General features: G+C 37.4%; 1 protein-coding gene across 1 annotated transcript in view; it reads right to left on the reverse strand.

Moving 5' to 3' along the window:
• Positions 1–21713, reverse strand: part of BBS1 (Bardet-Biedl syndrome 1) — a 235284-nt gene that overhangs the window by 38293 nt on the left and 175278 nt on the right. The window contains exons 13-14 of the mRNA XM_090375359.1: positions 17627–17760; positions 7051–7185 (exon numbers count right to left, since the gene is read on the reverse strand). Of these exons, the coding sequence (XP_090231485.1) occupies positions 7051–7185; positions 17627–17760 (269 nt within the window). The remainder of the gene's footprint in view (positions 1–7050; positions 7186–17626; positions 17761–21713) is intronic.

The following is a 21713-nucleotide window of genomic DNA, read 5'->3' on the forward strand; positions in this document are numbered from 1 at the left end:
GGATGTACAGGCAGCCAGGGAAGCAGATTAGCTGAAAAATATCAGTAAGCTAGTAGCAAGGGGATGCAATGTAGAATGAATGAATGAATGAATGAGAATGAAAGACAATGAACAGGCTGGGCACTAAGTGAATTAGGAATTATGGTAAAAGGGAATAAATGTCAGTTTTGTTTTGGTGAAAGAGTGACCCAGCATGAGGGAAAGAGAGAGAGAAAATGAGTGTTGTGGTGAATGGGAATGAGTGGAAGAGGAAATGTAATTGGCTGAAAGAATATAAAGTTAATAATAACTTACATTACTTGATATATACTAACAACACAAACACTGCATTCTCCCCTGGGCTGCAAAAAACTTGTGGCTAAGCCTTAACCACACCTGAAGAATAGCAGTAAGTTGAGGTGCTCAGAGAGTGCAGTGCAGAAAGCAAGAGTCAAACAATATGAAATGAAACCCAGAAGAATGAATGAGAGTGCAAGTGTGTGAGAAAAAGAACACAAACCATAAATGTTACAGTTATGTACACACTGACCTTAGTTTTAATCTTTTATATTGTTTCTTATTTAGCTTAATTATTAAGAATTAGTATTTAAATTTACATTACACACCATTGCATCATCCCCCTTGTTTGTGAAAAAAAAGATGAATTAATGAGTGGGGGAAAAATTATATATTTTTATATATATATATATAAAAACAAATATAAAAAATAGAATTCAAGTAGAGTGAGAATGCAGATTATGAATGAAGTAAATGTGTGTCTCTCTCCCACCCCTTCGCCTGGTGGCTTCCCCACTGCCAGCTAACATATCCCACTTCCCAGAGTGGGATGGGCAGTTTGACCTTCCTACCGGATTCGACACTACATGGACTTGACAACCATCACTGACTTTCATGCGGCTTTGCTGCTGACATGGCATTTGGCATTCTAAATTGAGTACTTTAATCTGGTTTCCTTTAAAACCCCATCGCCAGGCAGGGGAGGGAAGAGATCGGTCTCTCTCTCCTCCCTTCCCTGCCTCTCCCATACTTTGCCTGGTGGGGCCTGCCCCCACTGACCTCTTTGGGGATACCTACTCTATCATCCATATCCTTTAACTGTTCCCCCAGTCTTGTCTCCCCCCTCCACTCTAACTAAACAGACCAAGTTTACCCCCCTAACAATGCTGCCAAATTCTAATCAATGTATAAATAATTGAACTGCTTTCTCATAAACCTGTTTTGGCCTTTCCAAATTCTAGTGTTCACTCCTTTTTTATATATATATAGGCCTTGCCACTGAAGTCCTCAGAAATTAGGTGGTGGGGCCTGCCAGATTACTTAAATAATCTACTGGTTGCGTGACCTCCCTCCACGTGGAAAAGTGCGGGCAACGGTGGGTCCCAAAAGGGGTCCAATGGCTAAATGGTCAGAGAAACAACAGAACATAACACTACACAACAAATCACTCCCACACACTTTTTAACTCCCTGGCCTCCACAGAGTTCTGTGTCACACATACAAAGAATACAATGCAGAGATGGGGAAACCCTGGTGCCATCAGACAACTTTGGACTGAGACAGTATTTAAATTCTATACAGTGGGATCAACTGATGATATTGCCAACAGCAAATTCAAAATGGGAAGCATTCAAAGAACTTATCGTGGAAGCTACTAGGCTTTACATACCAACTAAGAAATATTGTTCAAGGTTTAGGCCTAAATGGTTGTCAGATGAACTAATGAGGCATATGGCAGAGAAGAAAAATGCATGGGATACATACAAATTAACATGTGACATGGGCGCCTATGATAGATACAAGTTGATCTGTAACCAAGTTACAAAGGAGGTTAGGCAGGCGAAGGCAGATTACGAGAGATCCTTGGCAAGGGATGCGAAGAAAAACAGCAAAGAGTTCTTTACTTATGTAAACTCTAGAAGGAAGGGGATGAATCAGATTGGTCCACTTGAGATCGATGGGTCAACTGTTGATGACCCTGCTCGGGTAGCTAACAAACTAAATGAATATTTTGCATCGACATTCACACATGAGGAGTTATTCCGCGAGGGGAATGCCAGAGGTGTATTCAACTCTAGCAGTAAGCTAGAGAATCTTGTAATAACTGAGAGCAAAGTGGAGGAGAAATTGTTGAAGATAAACACAAGAAAGGCACCTGGGGTGGATGGGATCTATCCAGTTATATTAAAGGAGGCAGCAAAGGAGGTAAGCAAACCCTTAGCCATAATTATGAGAGCTTCCTTGGACTCAGGGGAGGTACCCATTGACTGGAGATGTGCAAATGTGACCCCAATTCACAAAGGGGGATCAAAGGCTGACACAAGTAATTATAGACCTGTGAGTTTAACTTCTGTTCCCGGAAAATTAATGGAGGCACTGGTGAAAGAAGCACTGCAGGATCATCTAGACAAGACTTCAGTTATAGCTAGGACACAGCATGGTTTTGTTAAGGGGAAGTCTTGCCTGACCAATTTGATTGGATACTATGATGCAGTCACAAAAGAACTGGATGCAGGGAATAACTTTGATATTATATACTTGGATCTTAGAAAGGCTTTTGATACTGTTGCACATGGAAGACTGCTGCACAAATTGGAGCAGTGTGGCATTGGAGGCAAGTTGCTGCTATGGATAAAGGGGTGGTTGAGGGGGAGAAGACAGAGAGTGGTAATCAATGGACACTGCTCATCGTGGACTAATGTTATTAGTGGAGTCCCTCAGGGTTCAGTATTGGGGCCTTTATTGTTTTCTGTATTTATAAATGATATTGATGATGGTATATCAGGCTTAATGTCCAAGTTTGCAGACGATACGAAGGTTGGCAGGGTTGTCAAGGACACTACTGACACTATGCTGCTGCAACAGGATTTGGAAAGGTTGAGCAGATGGGCTTCGAGGTGGCAAATGAAGTTTAACATTGACAAATGTAAAGTACTACATATGGGAAACAGCAACCCCAGAGCAACGTATCAACTCTGTGGTACTACACTGACAGTGGTAGAGAATGAAAGGGACCTGGGGGTGGTGGTGCAGGCAGATATGAAGTTCTCTGAGCAGTGCAGACGAGCTGCAAGAGTAGCTCATGGTGTATTGTCAATGATATATAGGAATTTTTCTAGCAGGGATAAGGAGGTGATTATTCCCTTGTATAAGGCAATGGTCAGGCCTAGAGTACTGTATACAGGCCTGGAGGCCTCATTTCAGGAAGGATGTAGAGCTGCTGGAACGAGTACAGAGAAGGGCAACTAGATTGGTGAATGGGACAAAGGGGTTCTCTTACGAAGAAAGGCTTAAGTTTTGCAAATTACAGTGTCTGGAAACTAGGCACCAGCAGGGTGATCTGATAGAGGTGTACAAAGCCTTGAATGGTTTGAGCATGCTCAATGCCGATGGGATTCTTCCTCTAGCTCAGAAAAATCACCTGAGAGGGCATAAATTCAAATTGAGGAAAGACAGATGTAGGATAGATGTGCGGAAATTTGCCTTTAGCCAGCGGGTGGTTGGTGGGTGGAACAGACTTCCATCCCTTGTCGTGGAAGTTGATAGCCTAAATAAGTTTAAGGCTCAGCTGGACAGGTATTTCGAACGAACAGAGGGGTGAAGTGGAAGTGGTTATTTTTATTTATTTATGTTACTTTTTTTTTTTTTTTTTTTTTTTTTTTTTGGCTGATGCTGCATAAGCTTGCTTTCTTGCATCAAATGCCTCTGCTAATGCTAATAATGCACTTTACTCTTTACACTATGCTAATCCCTACTTATTTGATAGAAGTATAATTATGCTGTTTTATATTATGTTACATATATTATGCTATTTATAGTTTAACATGTAGTTTTGTTGTGTAGTACATGTTACATTTAAATAATGCTGCTGACTTTTAATTTCTTAGTTAAAAACAGAAAAGTATGCAAATCTATGTGATCTGAACCTTTGAATTTATTATTTACTACAATTAGAATACTCCAACTATAATGCACTACACTACAAGTTTATTAATTACGAGATAAGATATTTCAGCTGAAATCGGCAGTATAAAGGCTCTACAAATGTTAAGCTGTGACTTACTAAATCCCTAGCTAAATTGAAAAATAAGCTAAACAAACTTGAAAAGGAGTATTAAAACTATTTACTGAATGTAATTAAGTAAAATTGCTGAAAAATTTTTCAAAAAAACTTATAGCAGAAAATTCTTTGACTGCACACTTTATAACCTCGAAGAGTATTAGTAGTGGGAAAGATGCCAGATGCAAGCTTATATGGCATCAACCAAAAAAAAAAAAAAAAAACCACTTTCTATATCACCTGTCCATCCCCTGTAATAGTTTGTCTACTTCTTTCTTGCATTTAATCAATGCTGATGGAAGGTGTCGTTCCAACAATGCACTAGTTGAAGGCAAACTTTCATACATCTATCCTGAAACAATTCTTCCAATTTGAATGTCTGCTCCCTCGTGTGTGTTGTCTGAGCTAGTGGAAGGATTCCATCAGCATTGGGCTTTCTCACTGCATTCAAAGCCTTATACACCTCAAGCAGATCTCATTGCAGGTGCCTGATCTCCAGTTTGCAAAACTGAAGCTTTTCCTGGAAGGAGCTTTAATCCCCTCACCAATCTCATTGTTGTTCTCTGCACCTATTACAACAGAACCACATAACTTCCTAAAATGAAGCTTCCCGACATATATGCAGTACTCATTGTGGCCTGACCAATTGCCTTTATCACCTCCTTATCCCTGTTTGTAAAATTCCTGTTTATCATTGACAAGATCCCCATGAACTCTCCTGGTAACCTATTTGCACTGATATTCTAATACTAGTTCATGAACAAACAGGCAGGAAAAAGTTATATTTAACAATGCTGCACACTAGGCATACTTTTCTCACACACACATATCTACTTCTAGGAGTTTCCCCATCCTGTTCTGTCTGTCTTTTGTAAGGCACATTCTGATTGATTGTTCATCCCACTCAGCTGTCCATACCATCTCCTCTCAATCTTTAGTGAAACTGCTAGCTTCTCTGATTCTCTTTCATATAATTGATGACAAAGCAAACCTAAGGGTTTGCTTTGTCATCAATTATAACCTAAGCAAACCTCTTTTATGTATACAAAACACTATAAATAGAAGTTGCTTTTTGATATTCTAACCATAATTAGCTAAAATGGATAGTGATGTTGACTCCAAAAGACACTCAACCTTAGTTACCATTGTGTTTTAAAATCCACATAACAACACCTATGTGCCACAATCTGACTTTGCAGTTTTATCAATTTTTATAATTTGAAACTGATATTTGTTATTCAACGTCTTTATATTTCCCAATCCAAGTACAGCCACTCCTGGGTTAATGTAAGGGTTGCACTTCACAGAACTCTATGTAAGTCGGAATTTCCCCCATGCCTGTGCAGCACTCGCAACTGTACTCGCTGAATTGATTGAATCAAAAAAGAAATGTTCGACAAACATGTGAATAGAATTATTTCTTATCTCATGAAATTATAAAAGCTTGAAATTTAAAAATTATAAAATTACAAAAAAGAGAGGAGACAGGCATAATGTCAGTAAGTTTTACCTCTTGAGTATCATTGCAAGAATCAACATCTTCAGTTGATAACTACGCTGCTGCAGAGGTTGGGGAGATTTAGAAGGGGTCGGCCACTCAACCTTATGAAAGAACATATTAAGGAATGATTGGATGGTGGTTTAATCGTTTCATCATAGATTTCTTTGTAGCAAGCAAGCATATCATTTACCCCTCTGTTAACTTTTAAGAATCGTTCACTGTCACGATCCATCTTCTCACACTTCACCACTGCCGATGAAATTTCACGAAATGCCACTGCCATCTCTTTGACTGTAAAAAAGACCAGGAAAGATCAATAAAAAGAATTAATTTGTCATTCTAAATAAAAAAGTTTAAGTTTATATTTAGCGTTTATTATTTTGTATTTTGTGCTTAAATTATTTCAATACCTGCATTGAAAATTAGCTAATTTTATCTTCATTGAGCAATCTTCATTAAATTGCTGCATTGGGTTAATGTGCAGCCTAAGAGGGATTATATTCTGTGATGCTACTACAATCTTAAGAACCAGTTCCCATTAAAAGTTCTGATTTAAGGGATATAAGTTATATGCCTATAACTAGTAGAATTTCACGTTCCTTTGCATTTGAAGTTTATTTTGTACACAGTTTTATTTTCTACACCATTTTATAAGATTAAGATTATTTGGTTTTGAGAACATGTTATAGTATTTGTTTGTGTAAAAATTTTTACCAACTGGTTTGCAAGAACTGGTATGAACTGATTCCAGCTTTATATTATATACACGAGTATTATACTTTTAATCAGAAGTTTTTCTTCCACATAATGTTTGGGTGTTCGTTTAGATTCAATACATGTATTCATCACTTGACATGAAATCATTCAATGGGATTACCTGTTGTCTGATGAGTAAACCCAAACAGGTCTGAAACCAATTACAACAGAGACTGAATTTTACTTTTTAATGATGCATCAGTGACCTAGACATTATTGCACCACTGTGTATTATGTTTATACCAGTATGTGTTCAAGGGCTAAACTGCATGTTATATATGGGCTGAAAAACTGAGAACAATGCTACTCCCTTTGCCTAGGATTGGCTAACTACAGATATACTGTTCCAATGAGCAACAAGTGGCAAAACCACTATACTATCATAGAGGACAAATTTGTGTAGTGATATTATTTGATTAAAAATTATTTTAGTTACTTTAGGTTGACTCATGGATAAACAAAGTCATTTCTAAAATGCAAAAGCCCAAACTCTCTGACTCTCACTGGAGGAACAAAAGTTAACCTAGACAATTTCAACAGATAAAAACAGTGCAGTTTTGCATTACTGTCTCCAACTATTCAATACCTGCATTAAATAGTATAATCATGCTTCTTTACTAAATTGCAAGTGTATTTTTTTTATAATTTTCAGTAATAACTCACAAATTAAGAAAAAGAAAGCTTAACTAGTGAACACAATGTCAACAAAAAAAAAATAAATAAATAAAATACCTACCGGAATATATGTCTTTTCAATTTTATAAATACGAATGTCACACTGGAAAGTAAGAAATAAATTTACAGATGCCCTCTCATTTGAAGTATTCTGTAAATCCAGACGAAGACGAAACACTGGTCCCAGTCCCTGAACCTGAAATAAAAATTTTATAAAATCGTAAATGTGTTCCAGAGGTAAATTAGTAAAGATAAAAATGAGCTCTTTTTGAAATAAAAATACACAAATAAAACATGTTTGTTGTTGCTAAATTTGATCAGGTCTGTTTTTTTTGCAGTCTCAGGATTATACACTGAGTTGGTAACATGTTGCTAATGCAAAGCATTAGCAACATGTACCTAGTACCCCAAGGGGGCCAGCTTTTGCCCATAAGACAGTCCATACACATCTTGGCATGGACTCTACAAGGTATTGCAGGGTGTCCTGTGCTAGTGCTATTCATGCGTTGCACAATGAGTACAGTAATGTGCATATATCGTCAGGTGGATGGGCATATCATCAAATGTACTTTTTCAGAAGGTCCCAAACATGCTCAATTGGGTTGAGCTCAGTGAGCTGGGCTTGTTATGTTTCTACAATGAGTTAGCAACCTGGCACACCTTGTGGCATAGTGCACTGTCTTGTTAATAGACATTGGAGTTGTCTGGATACACTGTCAAGGGGCATACTTGGCTGGTGATGATAGAAAAGTAGATGTTCCAGTCAAGCTGTTCATTAAGTGATCAGATGACAATGACCCAGGGCATGCCACAAAAACAGTCTCCAAACCATAATGCCACCACCACCACCAGCCTGTCGAACACCAATAGTGCATAGGGTAACAAATTTCCATATGTAATATGCTCGTGGAAAGGACAGTTTCATGTCTCACAGTGAGCATGGGTTTGATGGCTGTCGCAACTGTAATACTTATTCTGGAGAAATTTGAGGTGTGGTTGAGGATTCACACATGCGTCTCAAGTGGAAATGCAAAAGGAATTAGTAAGCAGATAACAACAAGAGGTTATCTTCTTATCATTTTTTGGGCAACTACTTTCAGTCAATTCATGTTTCACTGATCAAAAAGTACATAGTCGTAATGCCATTAGCATGTGGAATCCTGTAAACATTCTGCAACTTGCAGCCCAAATATATGAAAACTACAAGATAAAAGCAGTCATTCAGTACAGATGACCACTCCACATGCAACCTGACAGTGAATTGTTATTTCCTGTGATCCCAAGAAATTAAAATTCACTTTTATTTCTTGTGGAGGTGATCCCAAGCCCAATGAGAAAGAATTTACCAATCATTTGAGTAATACAGGAATCCCTCAATTAGTGCGGGTTTCATTAGCACAAGACTCTAATTAGCGCGGTTTACTTCCAATTTTCGATTAGCACAAATCAAAATTTTGATTAGTGCAGTATTTTGGCTTGGCCTAAAGAAACTGAAGCTGGTGATGCTACGAAAGTCAGTACTAAGCTACAAATGTAAATACACTGCTGAAGTATGCATAACATTAGAGAAAATTATAGAAACACATAGCTTGTTTTCTTAGTGAGTGTGCGGCTCTGTTCACAAAAGGGAGTTACTGTTTATTTCATGTGATGTCATACCTTCTCCATCGAGAAATAAACAAAAACAAACGCAAGATACAGTGTGGGAAGCTAGTTTGTTTTTCTACCATAAGAAAATAAAAAGAAACAGATTATTTCAAACGTGTATTATTACAACAATTGAAATATTTTCTAACATTATGCACTCTGAAGGACAACACTGGCTGCACTGCATTTATTACATACATGAAGATCAGCTGCTTTCAGTTGTTCTTGCGTTGCGTATTAACGTGCAGACTCCCGTGTATCTCCTGCCATTAATTACTGTGCATACTAATTAATCCATTAATTTCTATTAAATTTTTTATATATTACGGAATTATTAACTATGGATAAAAGGAAAGATCAAAACAGATTAACAAATATTTAATGTTGATGAAACAGGCCTTTTTTTGGAAACGAATGCCAAAAAAAACCTTTCTAGCAAAAAAAAAAGAAAAGGCTCAACCAGGCTATAATGTTTCCAAAGATAGAATAACACTTTTATTGGGAGGCAATGCAGAAGGTGATTTGAAATTAAAACCCATGGTTATTTACAGAAATGAAACTCCCAGATCTTTCTTGGGTCATGAAAGCTTTATTTGAAGAATAGTTCACTAGCTATTTTTGTCCGAAAGTTAAGGCCTACTGTGAAGAAAATAATCTTGCATTCAAAATTTTATTAATTTTAGACAATGCCCCAGGCCACCCACCAGCACTTTCTGATTTGTGTGAAAACATGAAAGTTATTTTTTTACCTTCAAATACAACAAGTTGTTTACAGCCTATGGATCAAGGCATAATCGATACTTTTAAGGCCTATGATTTATGTAGAACATTTGCACAAGCAATTGAAGCAACAACTGGAGATGGTGCAGTTTCTTTAGTTGAATTTTAGAGAAATTACAACATCAGGAAAGCAATAGACAATATTCATGAGTCATGGTTTGAAATAACATCCATCAATATGAGAACAGTTTGGAAGCATATTTTTCCACATTGTGCAAATGATTTCTGTAGTTTCACTCATGTGAACACTGTTATTGATGAAATAGCAAATATTGATGAAATCGACAACAGTGATGTTCGTGAATTGCTGGAATCACATTCAGAACAATTAAGTGATTCTGAGCTCGTTAATATTGATGAACAACAAGGTGGAAATTTGCGAGGAAGAAAATGTTCAAGAAAAGATGATGTTATTAAAAGAACTTGAAGGAATATTTTGTGCAGCTGAAAATTTGAAACAACTAATCATGGATGCAGACTCAGATATTGAGCGCAATATGCAAATTCGCAGGAACATTGAAAAAGATGTGTATCCATACAAGCAAATTTATGATGAATGGAAGAAAGAAAAGTCTGTGCAAACCAGCCTTTTGAAACATTTTACAAAGAAATAAAGTGAATTATATATTGCAAGCAATTTTTTTAATTTCAAACTTTTGATTACTGTACTGCAAATATTTATAATTATCCTTTGCTTTTATACTGCTGTACATTAAATTGCCATAAAAAAACGTATTTTTAAAAATATTGATTGGTATATTGTAGGTCTTGGAACGAATTAGGCTATTTTGTATTGATTATTAAATTTGATTAGCATGATTTCACATAGCGCTCCGTTTTCGGTGAAACCAATTAATCGCGCTAATCGAGGGATTCCTGTATGCTCAATGTCAGACTTCCAGCCAAGTCCAAAGAAAAGATCTGTCTCATCTGAGGTGGGGGGGAGGGAGCCTTACAATTCTGCCTGAATAACAAAAACAAAAAACAATATTATTTATCCATAGCAATCACATGCATGCATGATTAACATTCTCATTCCTATGGTTTCCAAAATAGCTGTTATTAGCATTATCATTAGTTGAGGCAGAGGGTGCAAGAAAGCAAGCTTATAGAGCATCAGCCAAAAAAATACTTTTCCATTTCACCCATCCGGTCACTTCAAATGTTTGTCTAGTTCAGCCTTAAATTTATTTAAGCTATCAACTTCCACAACAACCAATGGAAGTCTGTTCCAGCAATCAACTACCTGCTGGCTAAATGCAAACTTCCACACATCTATTCTACAACTGTCTTTTCTCAATTTGAATCTATGCCCCCTCAGGTTCTTAATCTGAGCAAGCAGAAGTATCCCATCAGCATTGAGCCTGCTGAAACCATCCAAGGCCTTGTACACCTCAATCAGATCACCTCGCAAGTGCCTAGTCTCCAGAGGGGCAACTTGCAGAATTTAAGCCTCTCTTGGTAAGATAACCCCTTTGTTCCTCTCACCAATCTTGTTGCCCTTCTCTGTACTCGTTCTAGGAACTCTACATCCTTCCTAAAATGAGGCCTCCAGGCTTCATTTTAGGAAAGATGTAATTAGGATTTTAACTTCACAATAAGGACAAAATTCAAATTTTGTTTTTAATCCCCCCCCCCACTGATACTTGAAATTCGTAGAGAGAGAGAGAGAGTGTGTGTGCCTCATAATTCTGCCTGAATAACAAAGGCAAAAAAACAATACTGTTTATCTACAGCAAAAAAAAAAAAAAAAAAAATGTTTTTATCATCCCCACTGATACTTGCAATTTGTATTGGTTGCTATAATTTTGTACAGACATAATTCTTGACATGATCTTTATATGAGCAAAATTTCAAATGAGATTTTGATATCACAATGTTGATGGTTCCCTTATGAATAACTGCTCCTACAGGATTATGGCCTGCAGTATTCTTATTTTTCAATGAGTCAATACAGTCTAAGTAAGTAGTATTACTATACAGTTATGACTTCAGAGAGTTAGATAGAATCCATTGCCACATAAATAATTTTTCTGTTCAATTGTATAATGAAAATTCTAAATTTTTCCTATCCAAAATAGGATAAGGCGTATACATTCTCCATGATAAAATTACTTCAAAACTGGCATGGTCATAGCCATGTAAGCCATGTACAGAACTGCTTACACCACATGCTTGAATCCATGTGTACTATCTATCATATAAACTCCTCTGACCCTATATGGCAGTCCCAGAGTATAAACAGAAAAGTTTATAGTCTGTGACTGATAATTATACCTTTTATTTGGGTTCCAACTGATATGACGGTTTCATGGGATTTTCATTTTGTCAATGATATACAGGGACTTTGCTAGCAGGGATTATCCCTGCTAGCAAAGTCCCTGTATATCATTGTATAAGGCAATAGGCAGACAACACCTTAAGTATGCATAGAGGTCTAGAGGCCTCATTTTAGGAAGGATATACAGCTGCTGGAATGAGTACAGAGAAGGGCAATGAGATTGGTGAGGGGAACAAAGGGGTGCACTTACTGAAAAAGGCTTAAGTTCTGCAAATTGCAGAGTCAAGAGATCAAACACCTGTGAGGTGATCTGAGTGAGGCATTTAAGGCTTTGAATGGCTTGGTCAAGCTCAATGCTGATGGGATTCTTCCTCTTGCTCAGCTTATGCACTTCAGGGACATAAATTCAAATTGAGGAAAGATAGTTCAGAAGTAAATGTTTGCAAATTTGCTTTCAGCCAGCAAGTGGTTGATTTCTGGAACAAACTTTCATCTGTTGTTGTGGAAGTTGATAGCTTAAATAAATTCAAGGATGAACTAGACAAACATTTGGAGAGAATGGAGATGTGAATGGGAAGTTTGCATTTTTTTTTTTTTTTTTGCTGATGCTGTATAAGCTTGATTTCTTCAGATTTCTTCCTTGCAGTATTCTGAGCATATGTGGGTTTACTGCTACTTATTGGCATTACTAGTTTTCTTGCTTCCTGATAAGAAATATTTAGCTCTGCTTTGTGCTGCTGTATCTGCTTTAATTGTTTCCACCGCTAGCATGTCCTTGAGCATGCAGAGGTTCACTTGTCTTTAAATATGTCACAATTAGGTGGCTATACAGGCTTTATTTTCATGGGCTATTATTATTAGCTATATGGTGCAAGGAAGCCCGAGACTTATGCTGCATCAGCCAAAAAAAAAAAAAAAAAAAAAAAAAAATTCCTGAGTTACCCTGAGAGAGAGAGAGAGAGAGAGAGAGTTGTTGTTGTTGTTTTGGTTTTTAGGAGCATTAGCAACTAAGGCCATATTGCTCTGGGGATATGCGATGGTCATTCCCTGACCTTTCCGCATCCTCCATATTTGGTGGTCACGGGCTTGAACCCCGGTCTAATCAGAGAGAGAAAAGTAGAAGGGAATCACCAAGAAAGAGAAGAATGATGATATCCAGCTCAGGATCCTGGATTGCCAAGCCCATACTCACCAGATGTGAGCCGCCAGAGTTATTTTTATACCACAATGAGCACATGCAAGCACTCCATGTCAGGCCATCTGCAAATGACCAGACCATATTTCTGGAATTTGAAGCATCATAGTGGGTTTTGGATGTATGCCATTATATTACAATTTATGTACCCGGCTTTTAGCATTAGTAGAGGCATATGATGCAAGAAAGAACGCTTAAAGAGCACAGCCAAAAAAAAAAAAAATCTTCCCATTTTAACTATCCATTCACTCCAAAGCCTAATTTAGTTCTTCCTTAAATTTATTTAAGCTATCAACTTCAACAATGACAAATGAAAGTTTGTCATTGTGGAAGGCTGGCTAAAGGCAAATTTAAACACATCTATTCTACAACTGTCTTTCCTCAATTTGAATTTATGCTCACTCAGACTCGTAATCTGACCAAGAGGAAGAATCCCATCAGCATTGATCCGGCTCAGACTATTCAACAATCAGATCACCTTGCAGGTGCCTAGTCTCCAGATGCTGGAATTTGCAGAATTTGTCTTTCTTGGTACGAGGATCCCATCATTTCCTTCACGAATCTTGTTGCCCTTCTCTGTACTCGTTCTAGCAATTCGAGATCCTTCCTAAAATGAGACCTCCAGACCTGTATGCAGTACTCAAGGCATGACCCAATAATTGCCTTATACAAAGGGAGAATCACATCCTTTTCTCTACTAGCAAAATTCCTGTATATCATTGACAATACCCCCATGATCTTCCCCAGTAGCATGTCAGCACTGCTCAGAAAACTTCATATTTGACTGCACAATTACCCCCAGGTCTTTTTCATTCTCTGCTGCCTTCAGTGTAGTACCACATGGTTAGTATGTTTCTCTTGGGTTACTGCTATCCATATGCATTTGTCAATGTTGCTGTTCTCATCCAATCTACCCTCATCTGCAAACTTGCACATTAAGCCTGATATACATTCATCAATATCATTGTTAAATATACAAAACAACAATGGGCCAAACACTGGGGGAACCAATAATAACATTAGTCCACGAAAAGCAGCATCAATTGATTACCACTTACTATCTACTCCCACCCAACCATCCTTTTATCCATTGTAGCAACTTACCCCTAATGCCATACTGCTCTAATTTATCCAATTTGTCTTCCATGTGCAACAGTATCAAAGCTGTCCTGAAATTCAAGTACAATTAATTCTGCTGTAATGCCATACAGGTGTTCCTAAAATTCTTTGCGTTATGGTATTTTGCACCTTAAAAACAACAGGGCTTATGGAAAAAATAGGGGCTGAGCACTCAAAAAAAAAATTTCAGTTTGGTAAGAAAAACACTAAAAAAAATTTAGAAACCCAATAAAATTGCTAACACAGATTTAAACATCTTAAATTTCTAATATATATAGCAAATATATATATAGTATATATAGTAAATATATATAGTAATATATATAGTAAATATAGCTTTCCTGACAAGATTTGAACTTTATTTAGCATTAGTAAAGGCACATAATGCAAGAGAGCAAGCTTATATAGCATCAGCCAAAGGGGGGGGGGAACTCTTCTCATTTCACCCTTCCACTCGCTCCAAATGTTTGTCAAGTTCTGCCTTGAATCGATTCAAGCTATCAACCTCTACGATGACATATGGAAGTTTGTTCCAGCAATCAACCACCTGCTGGCTGAAGGCAAACTTGCGCACCTTTTTCCTACACTGTCTTTCCTAAATTTGAATTTATGCCCTCTCAGGCGATTATTCTGAGTAAGAGGAAGAATCCCATCAGCATTGAGCATGCCCAAACCATTCAAGGCTTTATACACCTCAATCAGATAACCTCGCAGGTGCTTAGTCTCCAAACACTGTAATTTGCAAAACTTAAGCCTTTCTTTGCAAGAGCAACCCTTTGTTCCAGTCAATAATCTTGTTGCCCTTCTCTGTACTCATTCCAGCAACTCTACATCCTTCTTAAAATGAGCAACTTCTACATCCTTCTTCTTAAAATCACCACCTTATCCCTGCTAGAAAAATTCCTGTATATCATTGACAACACACCATGAGCTGCTCTTGCAGACTGTATGCACTGCTCAGAAAACTTCATATCTGCCTGCACAATTACCCACCAGGTCTTTTTCATTCTCTACCACTGTCAGTGTGGTACCACACAGTCGATACATTACTCTGGGGTTACTGCTTCCCATATGCAGTATTTTACATTTGTTAATGTTAAATTTCTGCACATCTATTCTTCAATCATCTTTCCTCCATTTGAATTTTTACATCCTCATGTGTAGTCTAAGCAAGTGGAAGAATCCCATTAGCATTGAGCTTGCTCAAACCATTCAAAGCCTTAAACACTTCAGTCAGATCCCCTTTCAGGTGCCTAGTTGTCAGACACTGCAATTTGTCAAACTGAAGCCTTTCTTGGTAAGAGAACCCCTTTGTTCCCCTCATCAATCAATTTGCCCTTCTCTGTAGCCATTCCAGCTGCTGTACATCCTTACTAAAATGAAGCCTCCAGACCTGTATTCAGCACTCACGGTGTGACCTGATCATTGCCTAATACAAAGGGATAATCACCTCCTTATCCCTGCTAGAAAAATTACTGTATATCATTGACAAGACACCATGAGCTACTCTTGCAGACCGTCTGCACTGCTCAGAAAACTTCATATCTGACTGTGCAATTATCCCCAGGTCTGTTTCATTCTCCACTACTCTGAGTGTAGTACCACACCGTTAGTAGGTTACTCTGAGGTTACTTGCTACCCATATACAGTACTTTGTATTTGCCAATGTTAAACTTCAGTTGCCATTTCTCAGTCTACTACCTAAATTTTCTAGATCTGTTGCAGTAGCATACTGTTATTACTTTCATTAACAACCCTGCCAACCTTTGTATCATCTGCAAACCTGGACATTAAAACTGATATACTCTCATCAATATCACTGATAAATATAAAAAACAACAATGGGCCCAACACTAAACTCTGATGGACTCCACTTTACACCAGTGTCCACTCTGATGGACACTGGTCTTTGTGGACATTAGTCCACAAAGACCAGTGTCCACTAATCACCACACTCTTCTCACATTCAGCCATCCCTTTATCCATAGCAGCAATTTGCCCTTAATGCCACACTGCTCTAATTTGTACAGCAGTTCTTTTATGTGCAATGGTATCAAAAGCTTTCCTGAAATCCAAGTATATGATATCAAAATTATTTTCTGCATCGAGTTCCTTTGTGACGACACTGTAGTACCCAATCAAATTGGTCAGACAAGATTTCCCCTTAACAAACCCATGCTGTGTCTGAATTATAATTGTAATCTTGACTAGATGATCGTGCATTATCTCTCTAACCAGTGACTCCATTATTTTTCCCTGGAACAGAAGTTAAACTAACAGGTCTGTAATTACTTGTCTCATCCTTTGTGAATTGGGGATACATGTGCACTTCTTCAGTCCATGGGGACTTACCCTGAATCCAAGGATGCTCCCATAATTATGGCCAAGGGTTTGCTTAGTTCTTTTGCTGCCTCACTTAATACAATTCGATAGATGCCATCTACCACAGGTGCCTTTCTTATGTTTAACTTCAACAATTTCTCTTCCACTTTCCTCTCAGTTATTATATAAAATCATTTAGCTCCCTGTTAGAGTTTGATTAACTTCTGGCTTCCACCTCCTTAGAGAATCCCACATGTGTGAATGTAGATGCAAAGTACTCCTTGAATACTAATGCTAATTAGTTCTAAAATGCTAATGCCAGTACCACTAACCAAAAAAAGTTGTCACACTGCTCTTTACAAGTGTTCGATCAAGATTATGCTGTGAAAGCATAAAATTTCACATCAAAAGCTATTCTACTGACACAATGTTTATATTTTTAGAACAGAAAGAAAATTTCAGTCATCAAGTTCAAACCAAACATTTTTGCACAAAGATTCTTTTTGTGTGGCACCTGAGTAGTGTAGCACAACCACTGCTGGATTAAATATTGCTTCAATTATATCTTTAAATTGGCCTAGGAAGACACTGAGAGACAAATATGCCTCTGCAGTACATTTGATATCAAGCATATACCCCAGAAGCATCGGTTCTCCCATAATTAGTTTCTATGCCCAGGATTTGACAAAGATCAGAAACTGGTTACAAAAATGGTTATAAATGAAAATATGTAAATTATCTGTAAGTGAGTCAACCTTGGTTGCTTCCACCTCAAATTAAATTCTAGGTGTAAGGTTTTTTTTTTTGTAATTTATTACTTTCATGTTATTTATATAATTTCTTATATATTTCTGTATTTCTTTACAGCCACAGAAGAAGAGAGCAAGGCAGTTCTTGGAATGTCAGCAAAACATCTACTCCTCTGAGCCATTATCAGTTGTTAAATGTGATGACTTTAATATTCAATAAATTCATGTTTCTCTTCACAGTTTTGTGTCTTATTTTTAGCTATTTATTCACTTGTGTACAAAATACTTCTCCTACAATGTATTTCCATGTGTTAATGTATGTTGAGTAGTATTTCATTGCTGCATAATAACATCCTTCTCATCCCCAGAAGAATAAAAGGTTATTAAAGTTAGAACAGTGTACAGATTTTTTGAGAAGTGCCCAAACATCCTCCCCAGAGCAGATCTTTCTCAATGTAATTACCAATTCAAATAAAATATACACATTTTCTGTGCTTCAACTGAAGCCCATCTTTTATACTTGTGATAATGATATAGAGCTTACCTGTGCAGAAAGTTTCAAAGGATCAACAGCATTATATGACACTGGATTGAGACTAGAAGTCAGAGCTTTTACATATGCTCTGGCAACAGACAAGCGCAAACGGTACAGGTCATGTTGAAAGGCTCGGTGCATTGCTATAAAAAGAAAATACAGATTATATTCATCCAACCTATGGAACTTTCAAGTCTAAGGCAAAGTAAGAGAGAACTTTCAAATCTATGACAACCTAAGAAACAGCTTTCAAATTTAAGACAATCTAAGCCATGTCTAAATTTTTGGAAGAAAACAGTTTCAAATTAAATAAACACACTCCTTTTGGGTCATTTGTGAATTAGCAAGATGTTGCCTACAGATATAATCAACAATAATTAACAACTTTTTTCATGTGTAGCAGTGCACAGCCATAGTAAAAATACAGAAAATTATAAGCATAAATATAGTTTGTTTTTTTCCTAATAAAACCTGTATATGATACAGAAAATATGAATAATAAAAGTAATAATTTGTGATGTAAACACAGAATTTACAAGCTGTTATATACAATATAAACTTTGAGCATACACAGGAACTGGCTTCATAGAGACAGTACAGTATTATAAAAAATATGGGGAAAAGCACTACACTGGGGGCCCCAACATCCGATGGTAATCTGTTCCACAAAACCCATTGTATGTTGAAAATATTGTAAGTTGTAACCAAAAATACAGTGATTTCCTGTAATTCGTTCTAAACTCTTGGTAGGCGACTCCACCATGAAATAGATATTTCTTACATGTTATACTTGAGTTTTACATTAAAAATTAGTGTTTTATAAAGATTATTTAATAAATAGTTATAAAACCTCTAAAAATAAAAACCAAACAATAAATTAGCATTTACCTTAGACTTGAAGTGCAGGGCTCATGACATAAATGGTGACATAGTGGTGGTGGAATTAGATTAGAAGTCATGTCTCTTTTCAGTCTTTTGTGTTTTGAAAAAACACAAAAGAAACTGTCTCTTCTGGCAAAGAAACTGTCCAAAGCGGACTGCTTTTTATGACTATTTGTAGTCTCTTGAAGTAAGAAATGACTTCGTCTTCCATTTTGCACATCATGAGCTCAGTGTTTTCAATGTTGGGGTGTTTTTTACCACTTCTTGTAAATTCTCTCAATAAGAACTCACAGTCTTGAACTCTTCAGCTGACACTTTTTGAGTGTACTGTTCTTCCTCTCCAGAGTCACTCTTTGTAATTTTATCCAACTCTTGTACTCCTCTGTAGTCAGCTCATGCCCATCAGTGTCTATTCCTCCACATCCTCTTTGTCAACCTCCAGACCCATTGATTTATCAAGAGTGACAATATCATTTGTCAAAGCACCATATTCAAATCAGTCATCAAAGTTATGGATGATTAAAGGCCAAATGTTTTTCCAGACTGAATTTAAGCATCTGGTAGAAGCATCATTCCAAGTACTTATGATTAGCCTTACACATGCCAGAATGTTGAACTTCAACCTCCACAAATCTTTGAGTGTGACAGCATTTTAAAAAAAGGTCATGCAAAGCAACTTGAAAATATTATTTGGTATATATTTTCTTGAAGTTTGCATCACTTTATTATTATTATTATTACTAGCCATATAGTGCAAGGAAGCCTAAAGATTATGCTGCACCAGCCAAAAAATAATAATAATAATTTCTGAATTACCCTGTGAGTGAGAGAAAGAGAGAGTCAGAAGTAGACGGGAATCACCAAGAAAGAGAAGAATGATGATATCCGGCTCAGGACCCTGGGTGTGCCAAGCCATACTCACCAGATGTGAGCCCCTGGGGGTAATGGATTTTCCAATGGATTTTCTGGTCCATTGGTTGGACCAGACACAACTGACAAACAATGGACTTTCTGGTCCATTGGTTGAAGAAGAAGAGTGTGTTGGGTAGCAAAAATTTGACTTGAACAAAGTCAAATGTGGATTTATTGGATGATTGTTTTCTAAAGCAGCATATTCAGGAGGCAACTAAAGGGAGTAATACCCCTGATCTGATTATCAGTAGTGATTCTTCATGCATTAAGAATCTGGAGATAAAGGAACCACTAGGTGACTGTGATCACAGTGTGCTGAAGTTCGATTTACTCAAAGAGGTAACTACCATCAGGAGTAAAGGGAAGGGTTTTTGCTTTCATAAAGGTGACTACAGTGGGATGAGACAGTGTTTAAATTCTATACGGTGGGACCAACTGATGATGTTACCAACAGCAAATTTAAAATAGGAAGCATTCAAAGAATTAATCTTGGAAGCTACTAGGCTTTTCATACCAACAAAGAAATACTGTTCAAGATTTAGGCCTAAATGGATGTCAGATGAACTAATTAGACAGGTGGCAGAAAACAAAAATGCATGGGTTACAACATATAAATTAACAAGTGACACAAAAGCCTATGATAGATATAAACTGGTCTGTAACCAAGTCACAAAGGAGGTTAGGCAGGCAAAGGCAGATTACGAGAAACCTTTGGCAAAGGATGCAAAGAAAAACAGCAAGGAGTTCTTTACTTATGTAAACTCTAGAAGAAAGGGGGACGAATCAGATTGGTCCATTTGATATCGATGGTTCAACTGTTGATGATTCTTCTCAGGTAGCTAACAAACTAAATGAATATTTTGCATTGACATTCACACATGAGGAGTTATTCAGGGAGGAGGAATGCCAGATGTGTATTAAACACTAGCAGTAAGCTAGATAATCTTGTAATAACTGAGAGTAAAGATGTAATCTATCCAGTTATATTAAAGGAGGCAGCAAAGGAAGTAAGCAAACCCTTAGCCATAATATTGATAGCTTCCTTGGACTGACGGGAGGTACCCATGGACTGGAGATGTGCAAATGTGACCCCAATCTAACAGGTCTGTAATTACCTGTGTCTCCCTTTGATCTTCCTTTGTGGATTGGGGTCACATTTGCACATCTCCAGTCCATGGGTACCTCCCCTCAGTCCAAGGAAGCTATCAAAATTATGGCTAAGGGTTTGCTTACTTCCTTTGCTGCCTCCTTTAATATAACTGGATAGATTCCATCTTTACTCTCAGTTATTACAAGATTATCTAGCTTACTGCTAGAGTTTAATACACATCTGGCATTCCAATCCCCTCCCTCCTTTGATCCACAAAGGAGGATCAAAGGAAGACACATGTAATTACAGACCTGTTAGTTTAACTTCTCTTCAAGGGGAAATTAATGGAGGCACTGGTTAAAGGAGCATTGCAGGATCATCTAGACAAGACTTCAGTTATAGCTCGGACACAGCATGGGTTTGTCAAGGGGCTTATCTGACCAATTTAATTGGATACTATGATGAAGTCACAAAGGAACTGGATGCAAAGTATAATTTTGATATCATATATTTGGATCTTAGAAACGCTTTTGATACTATTGCACATGGAAGATGGCTGCACATATTGGAGCAGTGTGGCACTGGAGGCAAATTGCTACTATGGATAAAAGGATGGTTGAGTGGGAGAAGACAGAGAGTGGTAATTAATTAACACTGCTCTTTGTGGACTAATGTTATTAGTGGAGTTTCCCAGGGTTCAGTGTTGGGTCCATTGTTGTTTTTCTGTATTAATCAATGATATTGATGATAGTATATCAGGCTTAATTTCAAAGGTTGCAGACGATACGAAGGTCGGCAGGATGGTTAATGACACTAATGACAGTATGTTGCTGCAACAGGATCTAGAAAAGTTGAGCAGATGGGATGAGAGGTGGCAACTGAAGTTTAACATTGACAAATGTAAATTACTGCATATGGGAAGCAGTAACCCCAGAGTAAAGTATCAACTGTGTGGTACTAAAGTGATAGTGGTAGGGAGTGTGCAGGCAGATATGAAGTTTTCTGAGCAGTGCAGATGGTCTGCAAGAGTAGCTCAATGATATACAGGAAGTTTTCTAGCAGGAATAAGGAGGTGATCATCCCCTTGTATAAAGCAATGGTCAGGTCACACCTTAAGTACTGTATAAAAGTCTGGAGGCCTAATTTTAAGAAGGATGTAGAGCTTTTGGAACAAGTACAGAGAAGGGCAACAAGATTACTGAATGAAACAAA

Source organism: Mastigoproctus giganteus, chromosome 6 (genome assembly GCF_048544385.1).
Source record: "Mastigoproctus giganteus isolate SK-2022 chromosome 6, ASM4854438v1, whole genome shotgun sequence".
Classification (NCBI taxonomy): Eukaryota; Metazoa; Arthropoda; class Arachnida; order Uropygi; family Thelyphonidae; genus Mastigoproctus; species Mastigoproctus giganteus.